The 18,735-nt window shown below is 45.8% G+C and overlaps 1 protein-coding gene across 1 annotated transcript in view; it reads right to left on the bottom strand.

Annotated features, from left to right (window-relative positions):
• Nucleotides 1–18,735, bottom strand: part of cntn3a.2 (contactin 3a, tandem duplicate 2) — a 67,116-nt gene that overhangs the window by 14,235 nt on the left and 34,146 nt on the right. The window contains exons 16-17 of the mRNA XM_029664533.2: nucleotides 7,701–7,771; nucleotides 6,597–6,831 (exon numbers count right to left, since the gene is read on the bottom strand). Coding sequence (XP_029520393.1) covers nucleotides 6,597–6,831; nucleotides 7,701–7,771 — 306 coding nt within the window. The remainder of the gene's footprint in view (nucleotides 1–6,596; nucleotides 6,832–7,700; nucleotides 7,772–18,735) is intronic.

The raw sequence follows: 18,735 nt of genomic DNA, 5'->3' as shown, positions 1-18,735 counted from the left end.
ATTGCCTGTAATGACAACAGGCTCAGTCTGATGATGCTGTGACACCGCCCCAGACCATGACGGACCCTCCACCTCCAAATTGATCCCGCTCCAGAGTACAGGCCTCAGTGTAACGCTCATTCCTTCGACGATAAACACGATTCCGACCATCACCCCTGGTGAGACAAAACCGCGACTCGTCAGTGAAGAGCACTTTTTGCCAATCCTATCTGGTCCAGCGATGGTGGGTATGTGCCTATAGGCGACGTTGTTGCCGGTGATGTCTGGTGAGGACCTGCCTTACAAACGGCCTACAAGCCCTCAGTCCAGCCTTTCTCAGCCTATTGCGGACAGTCTGAGCACTGATGGAGCGATTGTGCATTCCTGGTGTAACCCGGGCAGTTGTTGTTGCCGACATCCTGTACCTGTCCCGCAGGTGTCATGTTCGGATGTACCGATCCTGTGCAGGTGTTATTACACGTGGTCTGCCATTGCGAGGACGATCAGCTGTCCGTCCTATCTCCCAGTAGCGCTGTCTTAGGCGTCTCACAGTACGGACATTGCAATTTTTTGCCCTGGCCACATCTGCAGTCCTCACACCTCCTTGCAGCATGCCTAAGGCACGTTCACGCAGATGAGCAGGGACCCTGGGCATCTTTCTTTTGGTGTTTTTCAGAGTCAGTAGAAAGGTCTCTTTAGTGTCCTAAGTTTTCATATCTGTGACCTTAATTGCCTACCGTCTGTAAGCTGAAGGTGTCTTAACGACTGTTCCACAGGTGCATGTTCATTACTTCATTGAACAAGCATGGGAAACAGTGTTTAAACCCTTTACAATGAAGATCTGTGAAGTTATTTGGATTTTTCCGAATTATCTTTGAAAGACAGGGTCCTGAAAAAGGGGCGTTTCTTTTTTTGCTGAGTATATTAACTTTGGTACTTTATTTAAAGTAACTGTCCAGTGAAAATCTCATTTTTAAAAGTTAATATTATGTTAATTCATACCCAAATAATGTTGTTGATTCATCCTATACTTGTATTTGTGGCCAAAGCATAAATTGGATTAAAAAAACACTTCACAAATCTCAAACAGACATTTAAAAACAATGTTTGCCATTTCCTCATAAATGATGATGTCATCTTCCTGAAGAGGATGAGCTGGCCAATCAGCTGTCTACTCAAATTCATATTTTTTATGACTGGTATATGCCCACACCCTTCCAACACAGAAAAGTTGCTTTTTAACCTACTTAATTCCCATTTTGTTGGATGGAAAACTATTTCACTCATATTTAAAATAATTATATATACATATATTTCATAGAAATGTGGAAACAGTGGACAGTTACTTTAAGATAGTCCCCTATAGATGGTTTATTCAACAAACTAAACTAGCTATCCACTAACCCTAACTCTAGCTCTAATTCTTGCATGTTGTTGTATTTCAAATTAACAGAGTTGCAGTTGATAGTTTGTTGATATTTTGAGCATTTGTAGACCATGTTTAGGGGGCTATCCAAATAAAGTGGGGTACCCTTTGTTTTGATTGATTTATAGTTACATTTGAGTATATTATCATAATGTGCACCTCCCTAACACAATGCATTCTTTCAATATGTGAACTGGGTTGTGTCTGAAATAGCACCCTATGGCTCAGGTCAAAAGTAGTGCACTATATAGGGAATATAGTGCCATTTTGGACACACTGTTCAACAGTCTGTCACACCCTGGTCAGTTTCACCTGTCCTCGTTATTGTCTCCATCCCCTCCAGGTGTCGCTTCTTTCCCACAATGTATTTATCTCTGTGTTTCCTGTCTCTCTGTGCCAGTTCGTCTTGTACGTTTCCAAGTCAACCAGTGTTTTTCCCATTCTCCTGCTTTTTGCATTCTCCTTTTTCTCATCCTCCCGGTTTTGACCCTTGCCACGACCATTCTCTTGCCTACCCCTTTGGATTAATAATCATTGTAAGACTCCAACCATCTGCCCCCTGTGTCTGCATTTGGGTCTCGCCTTATGTCATGATAGTACGAACTGGCCATGACAGACCCAGCAGACTTGGACCAGCTCCACCACGCTGTCTCCCTACAGGAAGCCACCATTGGGAGACATCAGGAGTTGCTACAGGGCCTTTTGGAAGGGCTCAGTTCCTTGACGGAATGCCACGACCATGGATTTAAGGCTATTATGGAGCAAATCAGGGCGTTAGCTCAGACTGTCTGCCACCTCTGAAAAACCCCAACCACCCAGTAATTTTTTTCCCCTATCTGTGGTGAGTTGGTATAGCCTATCCCGACTCCCCGTGAACCCCGTTTACCTAGTCCAGAGCGATATTCGGGGAATCCTGGTGCCTGCCGGGGTTTTCATTCTCAGTGGTCGCTTATTTTTGAGCTATAGCCATCTTCGTTTTCTTCAGACCGATCAGAGATAGCGTATATAATTACACTAATGTCAGGAAGGGCACTCTCCTGGGCTACGGCAGTTTGGGAACAACAATCTGCCATTTGCGGGTATTTGGAGGAATTTATTGCAGAGGTGAGACGTTTTTGAGTCTCCGGTATCTGGGAGAAAGGCAGCCAGCAAATTGCTTGACTTGCGTCAAAACTCCCGTAGTGTGGCAGACTACACGGTGGATTTTCGCGCGTTGGACGGCGAGTGTGCCTGGAATCCGGAGTCTCTTTTTGATACTTTTCTGCACGGATTATCTGAGGAGGTTAAGGATGAGCTAGCTGCTTGGGAACTGCTGTTGGATCTTGACTCCCTTATCGCCTTAACCATTAAAATTGATGGACGCCTAAGGGAACACAAGAGTGAGAGGAGGTCTGGTCTCGGGCACACTCGTGCACCTGACATGGCGCGTTCACCTCCTATGGAATCCGGAAGTTTCTGAAGGCAGCTCTTCCGAGAGGAATCGAAGCCACCCGAGCTCTCACGTGAATCTACGACGGGTGAGTTGGATACTCCTGAGCCTATGCAGTTGGGAAGAACTAGGCTATCAGTTTGGGAGTGCTCACAGAGGATGAATAATAACCGTTGTCTGTACTGTGGAGGGGCAGGACATTTTATAGCTACCTGTCCTATTAGGAAACCCTTGTCTCTAGTGGGTACCAGTACTATGGGGAGTCAGACTGGGAGTTCCCTAATTCCTATCACCCGCACACCCCTTTTTGCTCTTGTGCTGTTGGGAGACCAATCTAAGTCTCTCCGAGTGCTCATTGACTCTGGGACTGATGAATGTCTTATAGATGCCATGATAGCTTCGTAGCTTGGTATTCCCACTCAGCCTCTCTCTGTGCCCATGGATGCTAGGGCACTGGACGGCCGCTCTATAGGGGAAGTCACCTATAGTACTGTGCCCGTTCAATTACTAGTTTCTGGTAACCACAGTGAGACAATTCAGTTCCTCCTCATTACCTCTCCCCATGTTCCGGTGGTTTTGAGATTTTCCTGGCTTCAAAAGCCCAATCCGATGATTGATTGGACCACAAGCTCCATCCTGGGTTGGAACCCATTTTGCCATTCCCACTGCCTTCAAGCAGCACAGCCTTTCTCAAGTCATCTTCCTCAGGATGTTAGCAAGACTGTGGATGTCTGCTATCCCCACAGAATACCATGACCTCCTGGAAGTGTTCAGTAAGGCACGTGCTACTTCCCTTCCCCCGCACCCTCCTTATGATTGTGCCATTGATCTTTTCCCAGGCACTACACCACCTTGGGGTTGATTTTGTATTCTCTGTCTGGACCAGAGACCAAAGCTATGGAGGAGTACATAGAGGAGTCTCTGTCCACTGGGGCCATCCGTCTGTCTGCATCTCCTGCCGGCGCAGGGTTTTTCTTTGTGGAGAAGAAGGACAAGACCTGTGCATTGACTACCGTGGACTTAATGACATTACTGTCAAGAATCTTTACCCCTTACCTCTCCTTGGCATTTGAACCTCTCCAGGGGGCCATCATATTTACTAAGTTGGACATTTGAAATGCCTACCACTTGGTTCGGATATGGGAGGGGGAAGAGTGGACATCAACACAGCCAGTGGACATTATGAGCACCAAGTCATTCCATTTGGACTCACCAATGCCCCCGCTGTCTTACAGGCTTTGGTCAATGATGTGCTTCGGGACATGCTAAACCGTTTTGTGTTCGTGTTCCTTGACGACATCCTGTTTTTTCCCGATCTACACAAGAACATGTTCTTCATGTCAGACGGGTCCTTCAGCGCCTCCTGGAGAACCAACTGTTCGTGAAAGCCGAGAATTGTTCCACCGCTCTACTATCACCTTTCTGGGATGTCATTGCTGAGGGCGATGTTCAGATGGATCTTGGAAAGGTGAAAGCAGTGGTGGATTGGCCTCAACCAACGTCCAGGGTGCAGTTGCAACGGTTTCTTGGTTTGCAAACTTTTACCGCTGTTTCATTCGGGACTACAGCACCCTGGAGGCCCCCCTCTCGGCACTCACCTCTCCCAAGGTACCGTTCAAATGGTCTCCAGCTCTCGACAAAGCCTTTGTGGACCTGAAGCATCGGTTCACAACAGCACCCATCCTCATCCATCAGGACCCCTCGCGTCAATTTGTGGTTGAAGTGGATGCTTTGGATGTTGGAGTGGGTGCCATTCTCTTTCACCGATCTGCCCAGCACCAGATGCTTCATCCCTGTGCTTTCCTGTCTCATCATTTCAATCCTGCTAAGAGGAACTACGATGTTGGCAACCGAGAACAACTGGCGGTGAAGATGGCGTTGGAAGTGTGGAGGCACTGGCTGGAAGGAGCAGAACAGCCATTCCTGGTCTGGACGGACCATAACAACCTGGAATATCTCTGTACAGCCAATCGCTTCAACTTCAGGCCCCCGGTGGGCCCTCCTGTTCAACAGATATAACTTCACCATCTCCGACCGCCCAGGGTCAAAGAATGTGGAGCCTGATGCCCTCTCCCGCCTACACAGTTCCTCTGCCACACCCTCAACCTCTGAAACCATTCTCCGTACCTCATGCCTTGCTGCCACTGTGGATTGGGGTATTGAGAACCTGGTCCGCAAGGCACAACGCTCCTAGCCTGGACCTGAAGGGGTCCCGGCTAAGCGGCTGTTTGTCCCTAGTCCAGTCCGGTCCCGGGTCCTGGAATGAGCTCATTCCTCCAGGCTGACATGTAATCCAGGGTCCCGTCGTACACTAGCCTTCATTCGACAATGTTTCTGGTGGCCCACAATGGTCCTTGATGTCTCTGCCTTCACCACTGCATGCACTGTGTGTGCTCAAAACAAGACTCCAACGCAAGCTCCTTCTGGCCTCCTGCAGTCACTACCGGTTCCTCATCGTCGCTGGTCTCATATATCTCTGGACTTTGTCACTGGGCTCCCGCCGTCTGATGGAAACACTGTCATTCTGACGGTAGTCAACCGGTTCTCCAAGGCAGCCCATTTCCTCCCTCTCGCCAAACTACCTTCTGCTAAGGAGACGGCCCAGCTTATGGTGCAGCATGTCTTCCGGATCCATGGACTCCCAATAGACATGGTCTCCGATCGGGGTCCTCAGTTCTCGTCTCAGTTCTGGAAGGCATTCTGCACCCTTATTGGGTCGTCGGCCAGCCTGTCATCCAGATTACATCCCCAAATTAACGGTCAGTCGGAGCGAGCCTATCAAGACCTGGAGACCACCTTAAGGTGCCTGGTCTCAACCAACCCCACTACCTGGAGCCGTCAACTTGTCTGGGTGGTGTATGCCCGGAACACTCTTCCCTGAACAAGAGCAGGAGGTCAGCGTACCCTCGGCCCAGATGTTTGTCCACCGCTGTCAATGTACCTGGAGAAGAGCCATGGCGGCTATTCTCAAGACCAAGTCCAGGTATCGTCGACAAGCAGATCATCGCTAGACCCCAGCTCCCCGCTACCGCATTGGGCAGAGGGTATGGCTGTAAAACATCTCCTGGGTGTTCGACCATGGGGCAGGGGTTTCCAGTACCTGGTTAACTGTGAGGGTTAGGGCCCGGAGGAGAGGTGCTGGGTTCCCGCTAGAGACATCCTGGATCCAGCCCTCATCACCGACTTCCACTGCCGACACCCCAGTCAACCAGGTATGAGCCCAGGTAGGACACCAGGTGGCGTCCCGAGAGGGGGGGGGGGATACTGTCACACCCTGATCAGTTTCACCTGTCCTCGTTATTGTCTCCACCCCCTCCAGGTGTCACTTGTTTTCCCCAGTGTATTTATCCCTGTTTTTCCAGTTCTCCTGCTTTTTGCATTCTCCTTTTTCTCGTCCTCCCGGTTTTGACCCTTGCCTGTTTCTGGACTTTGTACCCGCCTGCCTGACCATTCTGCCTGCCTTGACAACAAGCCTGTCTGCCACTCTGTACCTCCTGTACTCTGATCTGGTTTTGACCGTTTTGCCTGTCCACGACCATTCTCTTGCCTACCCTTTTGGATTAATAATCATTGTAAGACTCCAACCATCTGGCCTCCAATTTGTGCATTTGGGTCTCGCCTTGTGCTTTAAAACAGTCAAACTGTCAGGATACATAAAATAAATCCTATCATACCCTTTCAAATAAGTGGTTGTGGAAACCAATGAAGCAAGGAAAGGACATTTTTTTGGAACTGTTGGAGTATACATGGTTTATCTCTCACCTTCCTCTGCAGAGTAGATGGTGACCACGGGACTGAACGGGCCCTGCCCTTTGCTGTTATAGGCTCCCACCTTCACGTGGAAGGGTGAGAAGGGAGCGATGCTGTCGTTCCGGTACACATAGCGGGATGCCCCTGGAGCAGAGGTGGCGACGTGGGTCCAGGTCATCTCACCGAGGCCACGGAACGCGATAATGTAACCGAAGCTCTCACCGTTCTGCAGTTCCTCGGGAACAGGCTGGGAGTGAAACACAACTATAGTGATATTAAAACACATACAAAACACACATTCAGCGAGTCATCACGCCAGACACCATCACATCAAATCTCACAACCATGACCTTCAAATTTGTTTTCTTTGCTACCTGACTATAATTGAAATGAGCAAGAAAAGCAGATATTAAAACTATTGGGCGCATTATATATTTCCCTGCAGCCTTTTTAATGGAACATTATTCCCACAGTTCTTGAAATTAAATATTTTCAATAATAGGTGAAGAGTAGAATTCTTAATGTATTTAGCTTATATCATCATTACATTATTTGTTTGGCACTTATGATGCCTAAACATTTTATCTGATGTAACTTTGCAGTACTGCAGTTTTGCAACAGTGTGGGATTTCCAAGGTTCTGATTTGATTGAATTGTACCCTTTTAATCATTCAAAGTATCATGAATTGAAAACAATTCATCTGTCAGGTGGCATGTTCTGCATTTGTTTGCCAAGGGCTTATACGGGCGCCTCAACTAAGGAATTACAACCGCTGCTCCGGAGCCACATTTCAACAGCTCTGGATTTACAACACCCACAAGCCAACTAACTGATTTAATGTAAAATAATAAGCACCTTATTAAATGATATACAAGTAAGGACAACAGTTTTCCTTTAGCAGGGCGGCAGGTAGCCTAGTGGTTAGAGCGTTGGACTAGTAACCAAAAGGTTGCAAGATCAAATCCCTGAGCTGACAAGGTAAAAATCTGTCATTCTGCCACAGTTAACCCACTGTTCCTAAGCCATCATTGAAAATAAGAATTTGTTCATAACTGACTTGCCTTATTAAATGAAGATAAATAAATGACAGGAGACTGGAACAAACGACGACTTACCTCCCATGTAACAACCAACTCTGATCTGCTGCCGCCCCCTCCTCCAACATCAGTGGGTGCAGCATCAGGAACTACACAACAGAGGCTATGTTTATGACAACACTAGTCTGGCACATACATGTCTTCTGTTTCAGATAGCTTGAGACATTTGTATCGACAAAGCTATTTGAAGCAGATCTGGGTTCAAATAATATTTGTTTTGCTTTATACTTTGAACATTTGATTGAGCCTGTCTGGAGTTCCAGATGGTTGGGTTTTTTGGGACTTCCAATTCCATTGGCTCCACTGCGCCAGACAAGCTCGTTTAACCACGGCTTAATAAGAATCTTTTATATAAACAAATACTTTTTGAGCCCGGGCCCGATTGGAGGAGGGTTGTATCCAACAGCTGGGTCATTCCAACAGTTGACTGCCTTTTGGGTAGTGTAATTTGCAAATACAAATCTTTCACCTATGACATTCTGTTATAGAACATTTCATAAAGTAATAAAGAAAAATGTATAAAGTAAGTGCCAATTAACAGGGTTGACGTAACAGGGTTTAAGTTCATCTTAAATTAGCCATAACTCTTGTGACATGGAGAATGGAAGCTTGCTGTGTGCAACAGGGAGGGGCAATTGAATGCAAGTTTCACAAAAAATGTAATTGCTAAAACATTTCTAGCCTATCTACGTATCTATAGGAAACAGGGTTGATGTGTTATTGTCATCCGTCTCAGTTTTCCACCACAAAACACCAGAAGATCCAACTCACCTGCTTTTACACTATGATTTGACTACTAGATGTTCAATGTTTTTTTGTTTTTTTTAAATTTTGGGAATAATATCACCATATTAAAACGAGAGTTCAGTTCACTTAACAGCGTTGGCCTTAAAATGAGGGACAAAACAAAATTAATCACGTGAAATAATCATCTTCAGAAATTAGGTTGAAACTCTTCTAGAAGTCAGAAAAACATGAGGGACATGTCAAAATGCAGATTTTTGGCACTTTAACAAGTCTTTATTCATATTGAAAATCTGATTTATTAATTTTCCATGTGGTCTATATTAAAGTAAGTTATTTCAGAAGCTAGTAGATTCATGACTTACAAACAGCTGCAAATCCCAATAAAACTACACCACGTTTTGAAGTTCACTTGCTTTGTATAATAACACTATCATGACTCTAGCAAAGATGTTTAGTGGGTCAGAGTTCAGAATTTTTTTAGTCTCGTTGCACAAACCTTTGCTAGCAAGTTTCTCACGCTGGCTATAGCCGGGTGAGGGGCAGGCCTGTCCGGGCAAGTCCAGGAGGGTTGCCGAGCAACCTGCGCCTCGGAAAAGATCAACATCTGCATGGTTTCCACTAGTTACCACAACCACAAAGTCAAAATGTAATAATTTAATGTTAGGGTTAGGCAAATGTTAGCAGTGTGGTTAAGGTTAGCGCTAAGGTTAGGGCTAGATTTAATAAAATAAATTGTAGAAATAGAGGGGGTTCATGACTTGTGGCAACTAGTGGCGACCCATCTGCATCATCCATGCTATCCGGGATCCTTGGGACGTCTCTGCATAGCGCGACAAATCGCCTTGATTCAATGCTAGGTTCGGACAAAGCAAGAAATGTAAAGAGAAGCAACTGTCATATCAGTGCTTGACTTGGGATGAGAGGTGCAGGAGCAGTGGCGACCCGTCATTCAGGGCAGGGACAGAGCCCCACCTATTTTGAGCCCCACCTGTTTTGCTAAAACAAAAAAATATATATACAGCACCCGTCAAAAGCTTGGACACACCTACTCATTCCAGAGTTTTTCTTGGTTTTTAGTAATTTACCTAATTTTTAAAATAATAGTGAAGACATCAACACTATGAAATTACACATAGGGAATCATGTAGTAACCAAAAAAGTGTTAAACCAATCAAAATATATTTTAGATTCTTCAAAGTAGCCACCCTTTGCCGTGATGATAGATTTGCACAATCTTTCATTCTCTCAACCAGCTTCACCTGGAATGCTTTTCCAACAGTCTTGAAGGAGTTCCCACATATGCTCAGCACGTGTTGGCTGCTTTTCCTTCCTCTGCGGTCCAACTCATCCCAAACCATCTCAATTGGGTTGAAGTCGGGTGATTGTGGAGGCCAGGTCATCTGATGCAGCCCCCCACCACTCTCCTTCTTGGTCAAATAGCTCTTACACAGCCTGGAGGTGTGTTGGGTCATTGTACTGTTGAAAACCAGATGGGATGGCTTATCGACGCAGAATGCTGTGGTAGCCATGCTGGTTAAGGGTGCCTTGTATTTAAAAAAAATCACTGACAGTGTCACCAGCAAAGCACCCCCACACATCCTCCTCCATGCTTCACGGTGGGAATCACACATGAAGAGATCATCCGTTCACCTACTCTGCTTCTCACGAAGACACGGCAGGTGGAACCAAAAATCTCCATTTGGAATCATCCGACCAAAGGACAGATTTCCACCAGTCTAATGTCCATTAATTGTGTTTCTTGGCCCAAGCATGTCTCTTCTTCTTATTGGTGACCTTTAGTAGTGGTTCCTTGCAGCAATTCGACCATGAAGGCCTGATTCACGCAGTCTCCTCTGAACAGTTGATGTTGAGATGTGTCTGTTACTTGAACTCTGTGAAGCATTTATTTGGGCTACAGTTTTTGAGGCTGGTAACTCTAATGAACTTATCCTCTGCAGCAGAGGTAACTCTCTGGGTCTTCCTTTCCTGTGGCGGTCCTCATAAGAGCAATTTTCATCATAGGCACACCTTCCAGGTGAAGTTGGTTAAGAGAATGCCAAGAGTGTGTAAACCTGTCATCAAGGTAAAGGGTGGCTACTTTGAAGAATCTCAAATAGAAAATATATTTTGATTTGTTTAACACTTTTATGGAGACTACATGATTCCATATGTGTTATTTCATAGTTTTGATGTCTTCACTATTTTTCTGGGGTATCTGTACTTTACTTTATTTTTTATTTTTTTGCAACTTTTACTTTTACTTCACTAGATTTCTAAAGACAATAATGTACTTTTTACTCTATACATTTTTCCTGACACACAAAATTACTCTTTATATTTTAAATGCTTAGCAGGACAGGAAAACGGTCCACTTCATGTACTAATAAGGAGAACATCACTGGTAATCCCTACTGCCTCTGATCTGGTGGATTCAAAGACTCAGGAAGCACAACTTCTTAGTTTGTGAGTGTTGGAGTGTGTCCCTGGCTATCCGAAAATGTTAATTACTTGCTTAATATAAGGAATTTGAAATGATTTATACGTTTACTTTTGATACTTAATGTATATTAACATTACATTTACTTTTGATACTTAAGTATATTTAAAACCAAATACTTTTAGACTTTTACTCAAGTAGTATTTTAATGGGGGACTTTTACTTTCACTTTTACTATTATTTTATATTAAGATATCTTAACTTTTACTCAAGTATGACAATTGGGTACTTCTTCCGCCACTGGGAATGAGTAGTTGTCCAACTTTTGAATCGTACAGTATTTCGCAACACTGCTGGTGAAAAGACGACAACGAGTCTACAACGTTAATGCTTATAGCAAAAAAGTTAACAAGCGAGATCTTGTAGTACGGCTAGTTATGTTTTGAATTGGCTATATAGTTAATGAAATTATTTTCTAGGCTACTTGCTGCTGAAATGTCTCTCTCTCCTCGAGCAACAGCCCATTCGCACTGGCACACATGCAGATGAAGCATAGCACACACAGAGAGACGCACTGAAGGGTAGGCCTAATTCTGATCATGGCTGATATGTACATTTTTAAGTGATTGAGCATATATTTTAAAAAGGAAAACGTTAAAATTCCATGACTTTTCCAGGATTTTCATGACAGTAAGAACCCTCATTTGCCAATTTGGAACAGCACATCCTGTACATTCAGTCTGGCGCATTCTCAATCTACGAATTCTCAAACTCGAACAGACTACTGACACGTATACACCGGATTTACAGACTAGCGGCAAATAAACCTGAACAGTGGAATCAGGATATGAATGCCCACTCTCCGTTGTTATTCAATGCAGATCTCGCCTTAATTCCGCTTTGATCAACCTTTTTTTTTACACTGTGTGTGTGTGAATCCAGGCTGGTGATAAGCCACTTTGTTTAATAGAGGAGCCCGTACGCCGTTCCCCCAAAATTGGAGGTGGGATGACGGCACTCCGGACAGTTCCGGCCTAAGCCAAGCACTGAGTCAGATGCATCATAATAACCGGGAAGTAAAGCCACACTGGGAGCCAGATTTGAAACGGAATTACATTGAAAACAATGGAGCAGGGTCGAGCATATTAAAACTCAATTCAATGCATTTTTGGGAAGGTCTGTTATCACAATTCTAGTAATAAATTACATTTAAACATCAGATGGTTTTGGGGAGCTATTTCATAGTTTTATCATGGTTCCATTATTTTCCTATTTTCGTCTTATAGCAACCCTATACTTGTCATGACTGTATACATCCCTTTTGTGAATATGCCCAGAAATATTTTTGTGCAACCTGGAATTACAATTTAAGAGAACCAGTGCTTCTATAGTGAAACAAATCTCACACCTGTGCCGTTTGCGAGCAAATGTTGTTACATTGTACAGTATATTGTTTCTTCAGCATACCGCACTAGCGAGCAACAGCATAACGTCACTTCACAGAGAGAACCACAGAGAACCATGAGTTCTTCAAGTTTAGCTGTATCCACACATTTTTGAACGATCTGAATGATGATGATCGTGAAGGGGGTGATTGAATTTACAATATGCAACAGGGATTGGCAACTAGGTTTGGCCTCCAGCGAATTTCTTCCTGAGCTTGTAGCTAGTCAGCGGGCCAGAACAGCAAAGGCTAGCAAAAACTCGCAGCCCAATTCATAGGCCTACACTACACATTGAACACATCTGGTTAGTGGGCTAATGAATTAAATGACAATAACATAAAAATGTCAATGTCTCTATTAATACCCTATTAAGTGATATTCATCTTACCATACTTCTCAGATGCCAAGCCAGTGTCTTGTTTGCAACAAAACTGTCGCTGTAAGTAAATAATTAAATATGAGACGTCATCATGAATCCACCCCAGACATGAGGCCTGAGTCCGATGAAGAATTTGAAGCTGGCTACTCGTCCGTGGCTTAACCCAAAAGCAAAAGATACAAGTGCGTCCCTAAAAGCTGCCTGGGCTTAAAAACATATTCTCTTTTACATAACTTGAATATCTCAATTGATAGCAACAGTCACATTGTGATTGTATTAGATTACTAAATACTTCCCAAACAAAGTCAATATTGTTGGTGTCCTCAACCTGCAGAAGGCCGTAGCTCAACCTCTGAATGTCATAGACTAACCAAATATACTTTATCTCCATGTGCATCAGAGCCGTGTCTTTCTTGTGTATTTTACAGCTCGTTTTTAGCACAAAGCATTGTGTTAATCATCGAGTTTATCATCATTATTGATTGCTTTATGTAATCTGGATCCATTTGATTTCCTCCCTCAAGCTAACAAGGGGTATGCTTTTTGCCCTTTACCCCCTCAATTCGAGCCCCTTTTTTCAGCCATACACCAAGCCCTCCACCTACATAGAGGCAGGCCTGGTGACAGTATTTGAGGAAATAGCTAGGCCTACCAACAAATACATGAATAACATTACTGCATCTATCAAACAGGTAAGCCTATCTCTTATTTCTTAAATAGGGCTCCAACAAAGTGCTCTTGTTATTAAATTAGCCTACTCAGCTTTCAGCGCCAGGTGATGTCCATATTGATTTTAGGAATAGCAATCCACATACGAGTGTTGGCTGCATCTCAACTAATCTTTTTTCTAATTTATCCAATTATATTCCATTCTCTTGTTTTTATCATGGACATATTCCATCCTTTATGTAATTAAGCTTTCACATGTGTGTTTCAGTTTTTATCAAGTGTGTTGGTGCTTGCTTCTAAATATGGCAAAAACAATTGACTGCTGTAGGTTGAGGTTCTTGTTTCCTATTCCCTGACAAAAATACGTTGTTACTGGGGGTTTATTACGATATCTCTGTGATATTTTAGTTATATTGAATTTTACAAATTAAATTGATTAAATTGCTCTGCCCAAATCATCTTATAAAATTAAAATGGGATAATAATGGACCCATAAAAAAAACAATCAAATAGCTTGCCAATAGCATCCGCTGCAAATACAGTGCATTCGTAAAGTATTCAGACCCCTTGACTTTTCCACATTTTGTTACGTTACAGCCTTATTCGAAAATGTATTAAATACATGTTTTCCCTCATCAGTCTACACACAATACCCCATAATGACAAAGTATTCAGACACTTTGCTATGAGACTTGAAATTGAGCTCAGGTGCATCCTTTTTCCATTGATCATCCTTGAGATGTTTCTACAACTTCAATGGAGTCCACCTGTGGTAAATTCAATTGATTGGGCATTATTTGGAAAGGCACACACCTGTCTATATAAGAGCAGTTGATAGTGCTTGTCAGAGCAAAAAAACATGCCATGAGGCCGAAGGAATTGTCCGTAGAGCTCTGAGACAGGATTGTGTCGTGGCACAGATCTCGGGAAGGGTACCAAAAAATGTCTGCGTCATTGAAGGTCCCCAAGAACACAGTGGCCTCCATCATTCTTAAATTGAAGACGTTTGGAACCACCAAGACTCTTGATAGAGCTGAGCAATCGGGGGAGAAGGGCCTTGGTCTGGGAGGTGGTCACTATGACAGATGGGAGAATTTTCCAGAAGGACAAGCATCTCTGCAGCACTCCACCAATCAGGCTTTTATGGTAGAGTGGCCAGACGGAAGCCACTCCTCAGTAAAAGGCAAATGACAGCCCACTTGGAGTTTGCCCAAAGGCACCTAAAGGACTCTCAGACCATGAAAAACAAGATTCTCTGGTCTGATGAAACCAAGAAACCAAGAAATCTTTGGTCTGAATGCCACGCGTCATGTCTGGAGGAAACCTGGCACCATCTCTATGGTGAAGCATCATGCTATGGGGATGTTTTTCAGAGGCTGGAACTGGGAGACTAGTCAGGATCGAGGGAAAGATGAACGGAGCAAAGTACGAAGAGATCCTTGATGAAAACCTGCTCCAGATTGCTCAGGCTGGGAAGGTTCACCTTCCAACAGGACAACGAACCTAAGCACACAGCCAAGACAATGCAGGAGTGGCTTCGGGACAAGTCTCTCAATGTCCTTGAGTGGCCCTGCCAGAGCCCGGACTTGAACCTGATCGAACATCTCTGGAGAGACTTTAAAATAGCTGTACAGCAATGCTCCCCCTTCCAACTTGACCAAACTTGAGAAGATCTGCAGAGAAGAATGGGAGAAACTCTCCAAATACAAGTGTGCCAAGCTTGTAGCGTCATACCCAAGAAGACTCAAGGCTGTAATTGACTAAAGGGACTGAATACGTATGTAAATGTGATAGTTCCGTTTTTTTCTTTGTCATTATGGGGTATTGTGTGTGTAGATTGATGAGGAAAAAAATGTTTAAAAAGTCAAGGACATTTACATTTACATTTAAGTCATTTAGCAAACGCTCTTATCCAGAGCGACTTACAAATTGGTGCATTCACCTTATGACATCCAGTGGAGCAGTCACTTTACAATAGTGCATCTAAGGGGGGGTGAGAAGGATTACTTTATCCTATCCTAGGTATTCCTTAAAGAGGTGGGGTTTCAGGTGTCTCCGGAAGGTGGTGATTGACTCCGCTGTCCTGGCGTCGTGAGGGAGTTTGTTCCACCATTGGGGGGCCAGAGCAGCGAACAGTTTTGACTGGGCTGAGCGGGAACTGTACTTCCTCAGTGGTAGGGAGGCGAGCAGGCCAGAGGTGGATGAACGCAGTGCCCTTGTTTGGGTGTAGGGCCTGATCAGAGCCTGGAGGTACTGAGGTGCCGTTCCCCTCACAGCTCCGTAGGCAAGCACCATGGTCTTGTAGCGGATGCGAGCTTCAACTGGAAGCCAGTGGAGAGAGCGGAGGAGCGGGGTGACGTGAGAGAACTTGGGAAGGTTGAACACCAGACGGGCTGCGGCGTTCTGGATGAGTTGTAGGGGTTTAATGGCACAGGCAGGGAGCCCAGCCAACAGCGAGTTGCAGTAATCCAGACGGGAGATGACAAGTGCCTGGATTAGGACCTGCGCCGCTTCCTGTGTGAGGCAGGGTCGTACTCTGCGGATGTTGTAGAGCATGAACCTACAGGAACGGGCCACCGCCTTGATGTTAGTTGAGAACAACAGGGTGTTGTCCAGGATCACGCCAAGGTTCTTAGCGCTCTGGGAGGAGGACACAGTGGAGTTGTCAACCGTGATGGCGAGATCATGGAACGGGCAGTCCTTCCCGGGAGGAAGAGCAGCTCCGTCTTGCCGAGGTTCAGCTTGAGGTGGTGATCCGTCATCCACACTGATATGTCTGCCAGACATGCAGAGATGCGATTCGCCACCTGGTCATCAGAAGGGGGAAAGGAGAAGATTAATTGTGTGTCGTCTGCATAGCAATGATAGGAGAGACCATGTGAGGTTATGACAGAGCCAAGTGACTTGGTGTATAGCGAGAATAGGAGAGGGCCTAGAACAGAGCCCTGGGGACACCAGTGGTGAGAGCACGTGGTGAGGAGACGGATTCTCGCCACGCCACCTGGTAGGAGCGACCTGTCAGGTAGGACGCAATCAAGCGTGGGCCGCGCCGGAGATGCCCAACTCGGAGAGGGTGGAGAGGAGGATCTGATGGTTCACAGTATCGAAGGCAGCCGATAGGTCTAGAAGGATGAGAGCAGAGGAGAGAGAGTTAGCTTTAGCAGTGCGGAGCGCCTCCGTGATACAGAGAAGAGCAGTCTCAGTTGAATGACTAGTCTTGAAACCTGACTGATTTGGATCAAGAAGGTCATTCTGAGAGAGATAGCGGGAGAGCTGGCCAAGGACGGCACGTTCAAGGGTTTTGGAGAGAAAAGAAAGAAGGGATACTGGTCTGTAGTTGTTGACATCGGAGGGATCGAGTGTAGGTTTTTTCAGAAGGGGTGCAACTCTCGCTCTCTTGAAGACGGAAGGGACGTAGCCAGCGGTCAGGGATGAGTTGATGAGCGAGATGAGGTAAGGGAGAAGGTCTCCGGAGATGGTCTGGAGAAGAGAGGAGGGGATAGGGTCAAGCGGGCAGGTTGTTGGGCGGCCGGCCGTCACAAGACGCGAGATTTCATCTGGAGAGAGAGGGGAGAAAGAGGTCAGAGCACAGGGTAGGGCAGTGTGAGCAGAACCAGCGGATGTCGTCGACCTTCTTTTCAAAATGGTTGACGAAGTCATCTGCAGAGAGGGAGGAGGGGGGGGGAGGGGGAGGGGGATTCAGGAGGGAGCTTCCTAGGGTTAGAGGCAGATGCTTGGAATTTAGAGTGGTAGAAAGTGGCTTTAGCAGCAGCGACAGAAGAGGAAAATGTAGAGAGGAGGGAGTGAAAGGATGCCAGGTCCGCAGGGAGGCGAGTTTTCCTCCATTTCCGCTCGGCTGCCCGGAGCCCTGTTCTGTGAGCTCGCAATGAGTCGTCGAGCCACGGAGCGGGAGGGGAGGACCGAGCCGGCCTGGTGGATAGGGGACATAGAGAGTCAAAGGATGCAGAAAGGGAGGAGAGGAGGGTTGAGGAGGCAGAATCAGGAGATTGGTTGGAGAAGGTTTGAGCAGAGGGAAGAGATGATAGGATGGAAGAGGAGAGAGTAGCGGGGGAGAGAGAGCGAAGGTTGGGACGGCGCGATACCATCCGAGTAGGGGCAGTGTGGGAAGTGTTGGATGAGAGCGAGAGGGAAAAGGATACAAGGTAGTGGTCGGAGACTTGGAGGGAGTTGCAATGAGGTTAGTGGAAGAACAGCATCTAGTAAAGATGAGGTCGAGCGTATTGCCTGCCTTGTGAGTAGGGGGGGAAGGTGAGAGGGAGAGGTCAAAAGAGGAGAGGAGTGGAAAGAAGGAGGCAGAGAGGAAAGAGTCAAAGGTAGACGTGAGGAGGTTAAAGTCGCCCAGAACTGTGAGAGGTGAGCCGTCCTCAGGAAAGGAGCTTATCAAGGCATCAAGCTCATTGATGAACTCTCAGAGGGAACCTGGAGGGCGATAAATGATAAGGATGTTAAGCTTGAAAGGGCTGGTAACTGTGACAGCATGGAATTCAAAGGAGGCGATAGACAGATGGGTAAGGGGAGAAAGAGAGAATGACCACTTGGGAGAGATGAGGATCCCGGTGCCACCACCCCGCTGACCAGAAGCTCTCGGGGTGTGCGAGAACACGTGGGCGGACGAAGAGAGAGCAGTAGGAGTAGCAGTGTTATCTGTGGTGATCCATATTTCCGTCAGTGCCAAGAAGTCGAGGGACTGGAGGGAGGCATAGGCTGAGATGAACTCTGCCTTGTTGGCCGCAGATCGGCAGTTCCAGAGGCTACCGGAGACCTGGAACTCCACGTGGGTCGTGCGCGCTGGGACCACCAGATTAGGGTGGCCGCGGCCACGCGGTGTGGAGCGTTTGTATGGTCTGTGCAGAGAGGAGAGAACAGGGATAGACAGACACATAGTTGACAGGCTACAGAAGAGGCTACGCTAATGCAAAGGAGATTGGAATGACAAGTGGACTACACGTCTCGAATGTTCAGAAAGTTGAGCTTACGTAGCAAGAATCTTATTGACTAAAATGATTAAAAATGATACAGTACTGCTGAAGTAGGCTAGCTGGCAGTGGCTGCGTTGTTGACTTTGTAGGCTAGCTGGCAGTGGCTGCGATGTTGATTCGGGGCCAGCTGGCTAGCTAGCAGTGTTGATTACGTTACGTTGCGTTAAAAGAACGACAATAGCTGGCTAGGTAACCTAGAAAATCGCTCTAGACTACACAATTATCTTTGATACAGAGACGGCTATGTAGCTAGCTATGTAGCTAGCTACGATCAAACAAATCAAACCGTTGTACTGTAATGAAATGAAATGAAACTGTGATACTACCTGTGGAGCGAGGCGGAATGCGACCGGGTTGTTGAGTTCTAATCGGTAGA

This window comes from Oncorhynchus nerka, linkage group LG7 (genome assembly GCF_034236695.1).
Source record: "Oncorhynchus nerka isolate Pitt River linkage group LG7, Oner_Uvic_2.0, whole genome shotgun sequence".
Taxonomy (NCBI): Eukaryota; Metazoa; Chordata; class Actinopteri; order Salmoniformes; family Salmonidae; genus Oncorhynchus; species Oncorhynchus nerka.
Note: the sequence above shows the minus strand (reverse complement) of the source record. Positions and strands in the feature narration are given on the sequence as shown.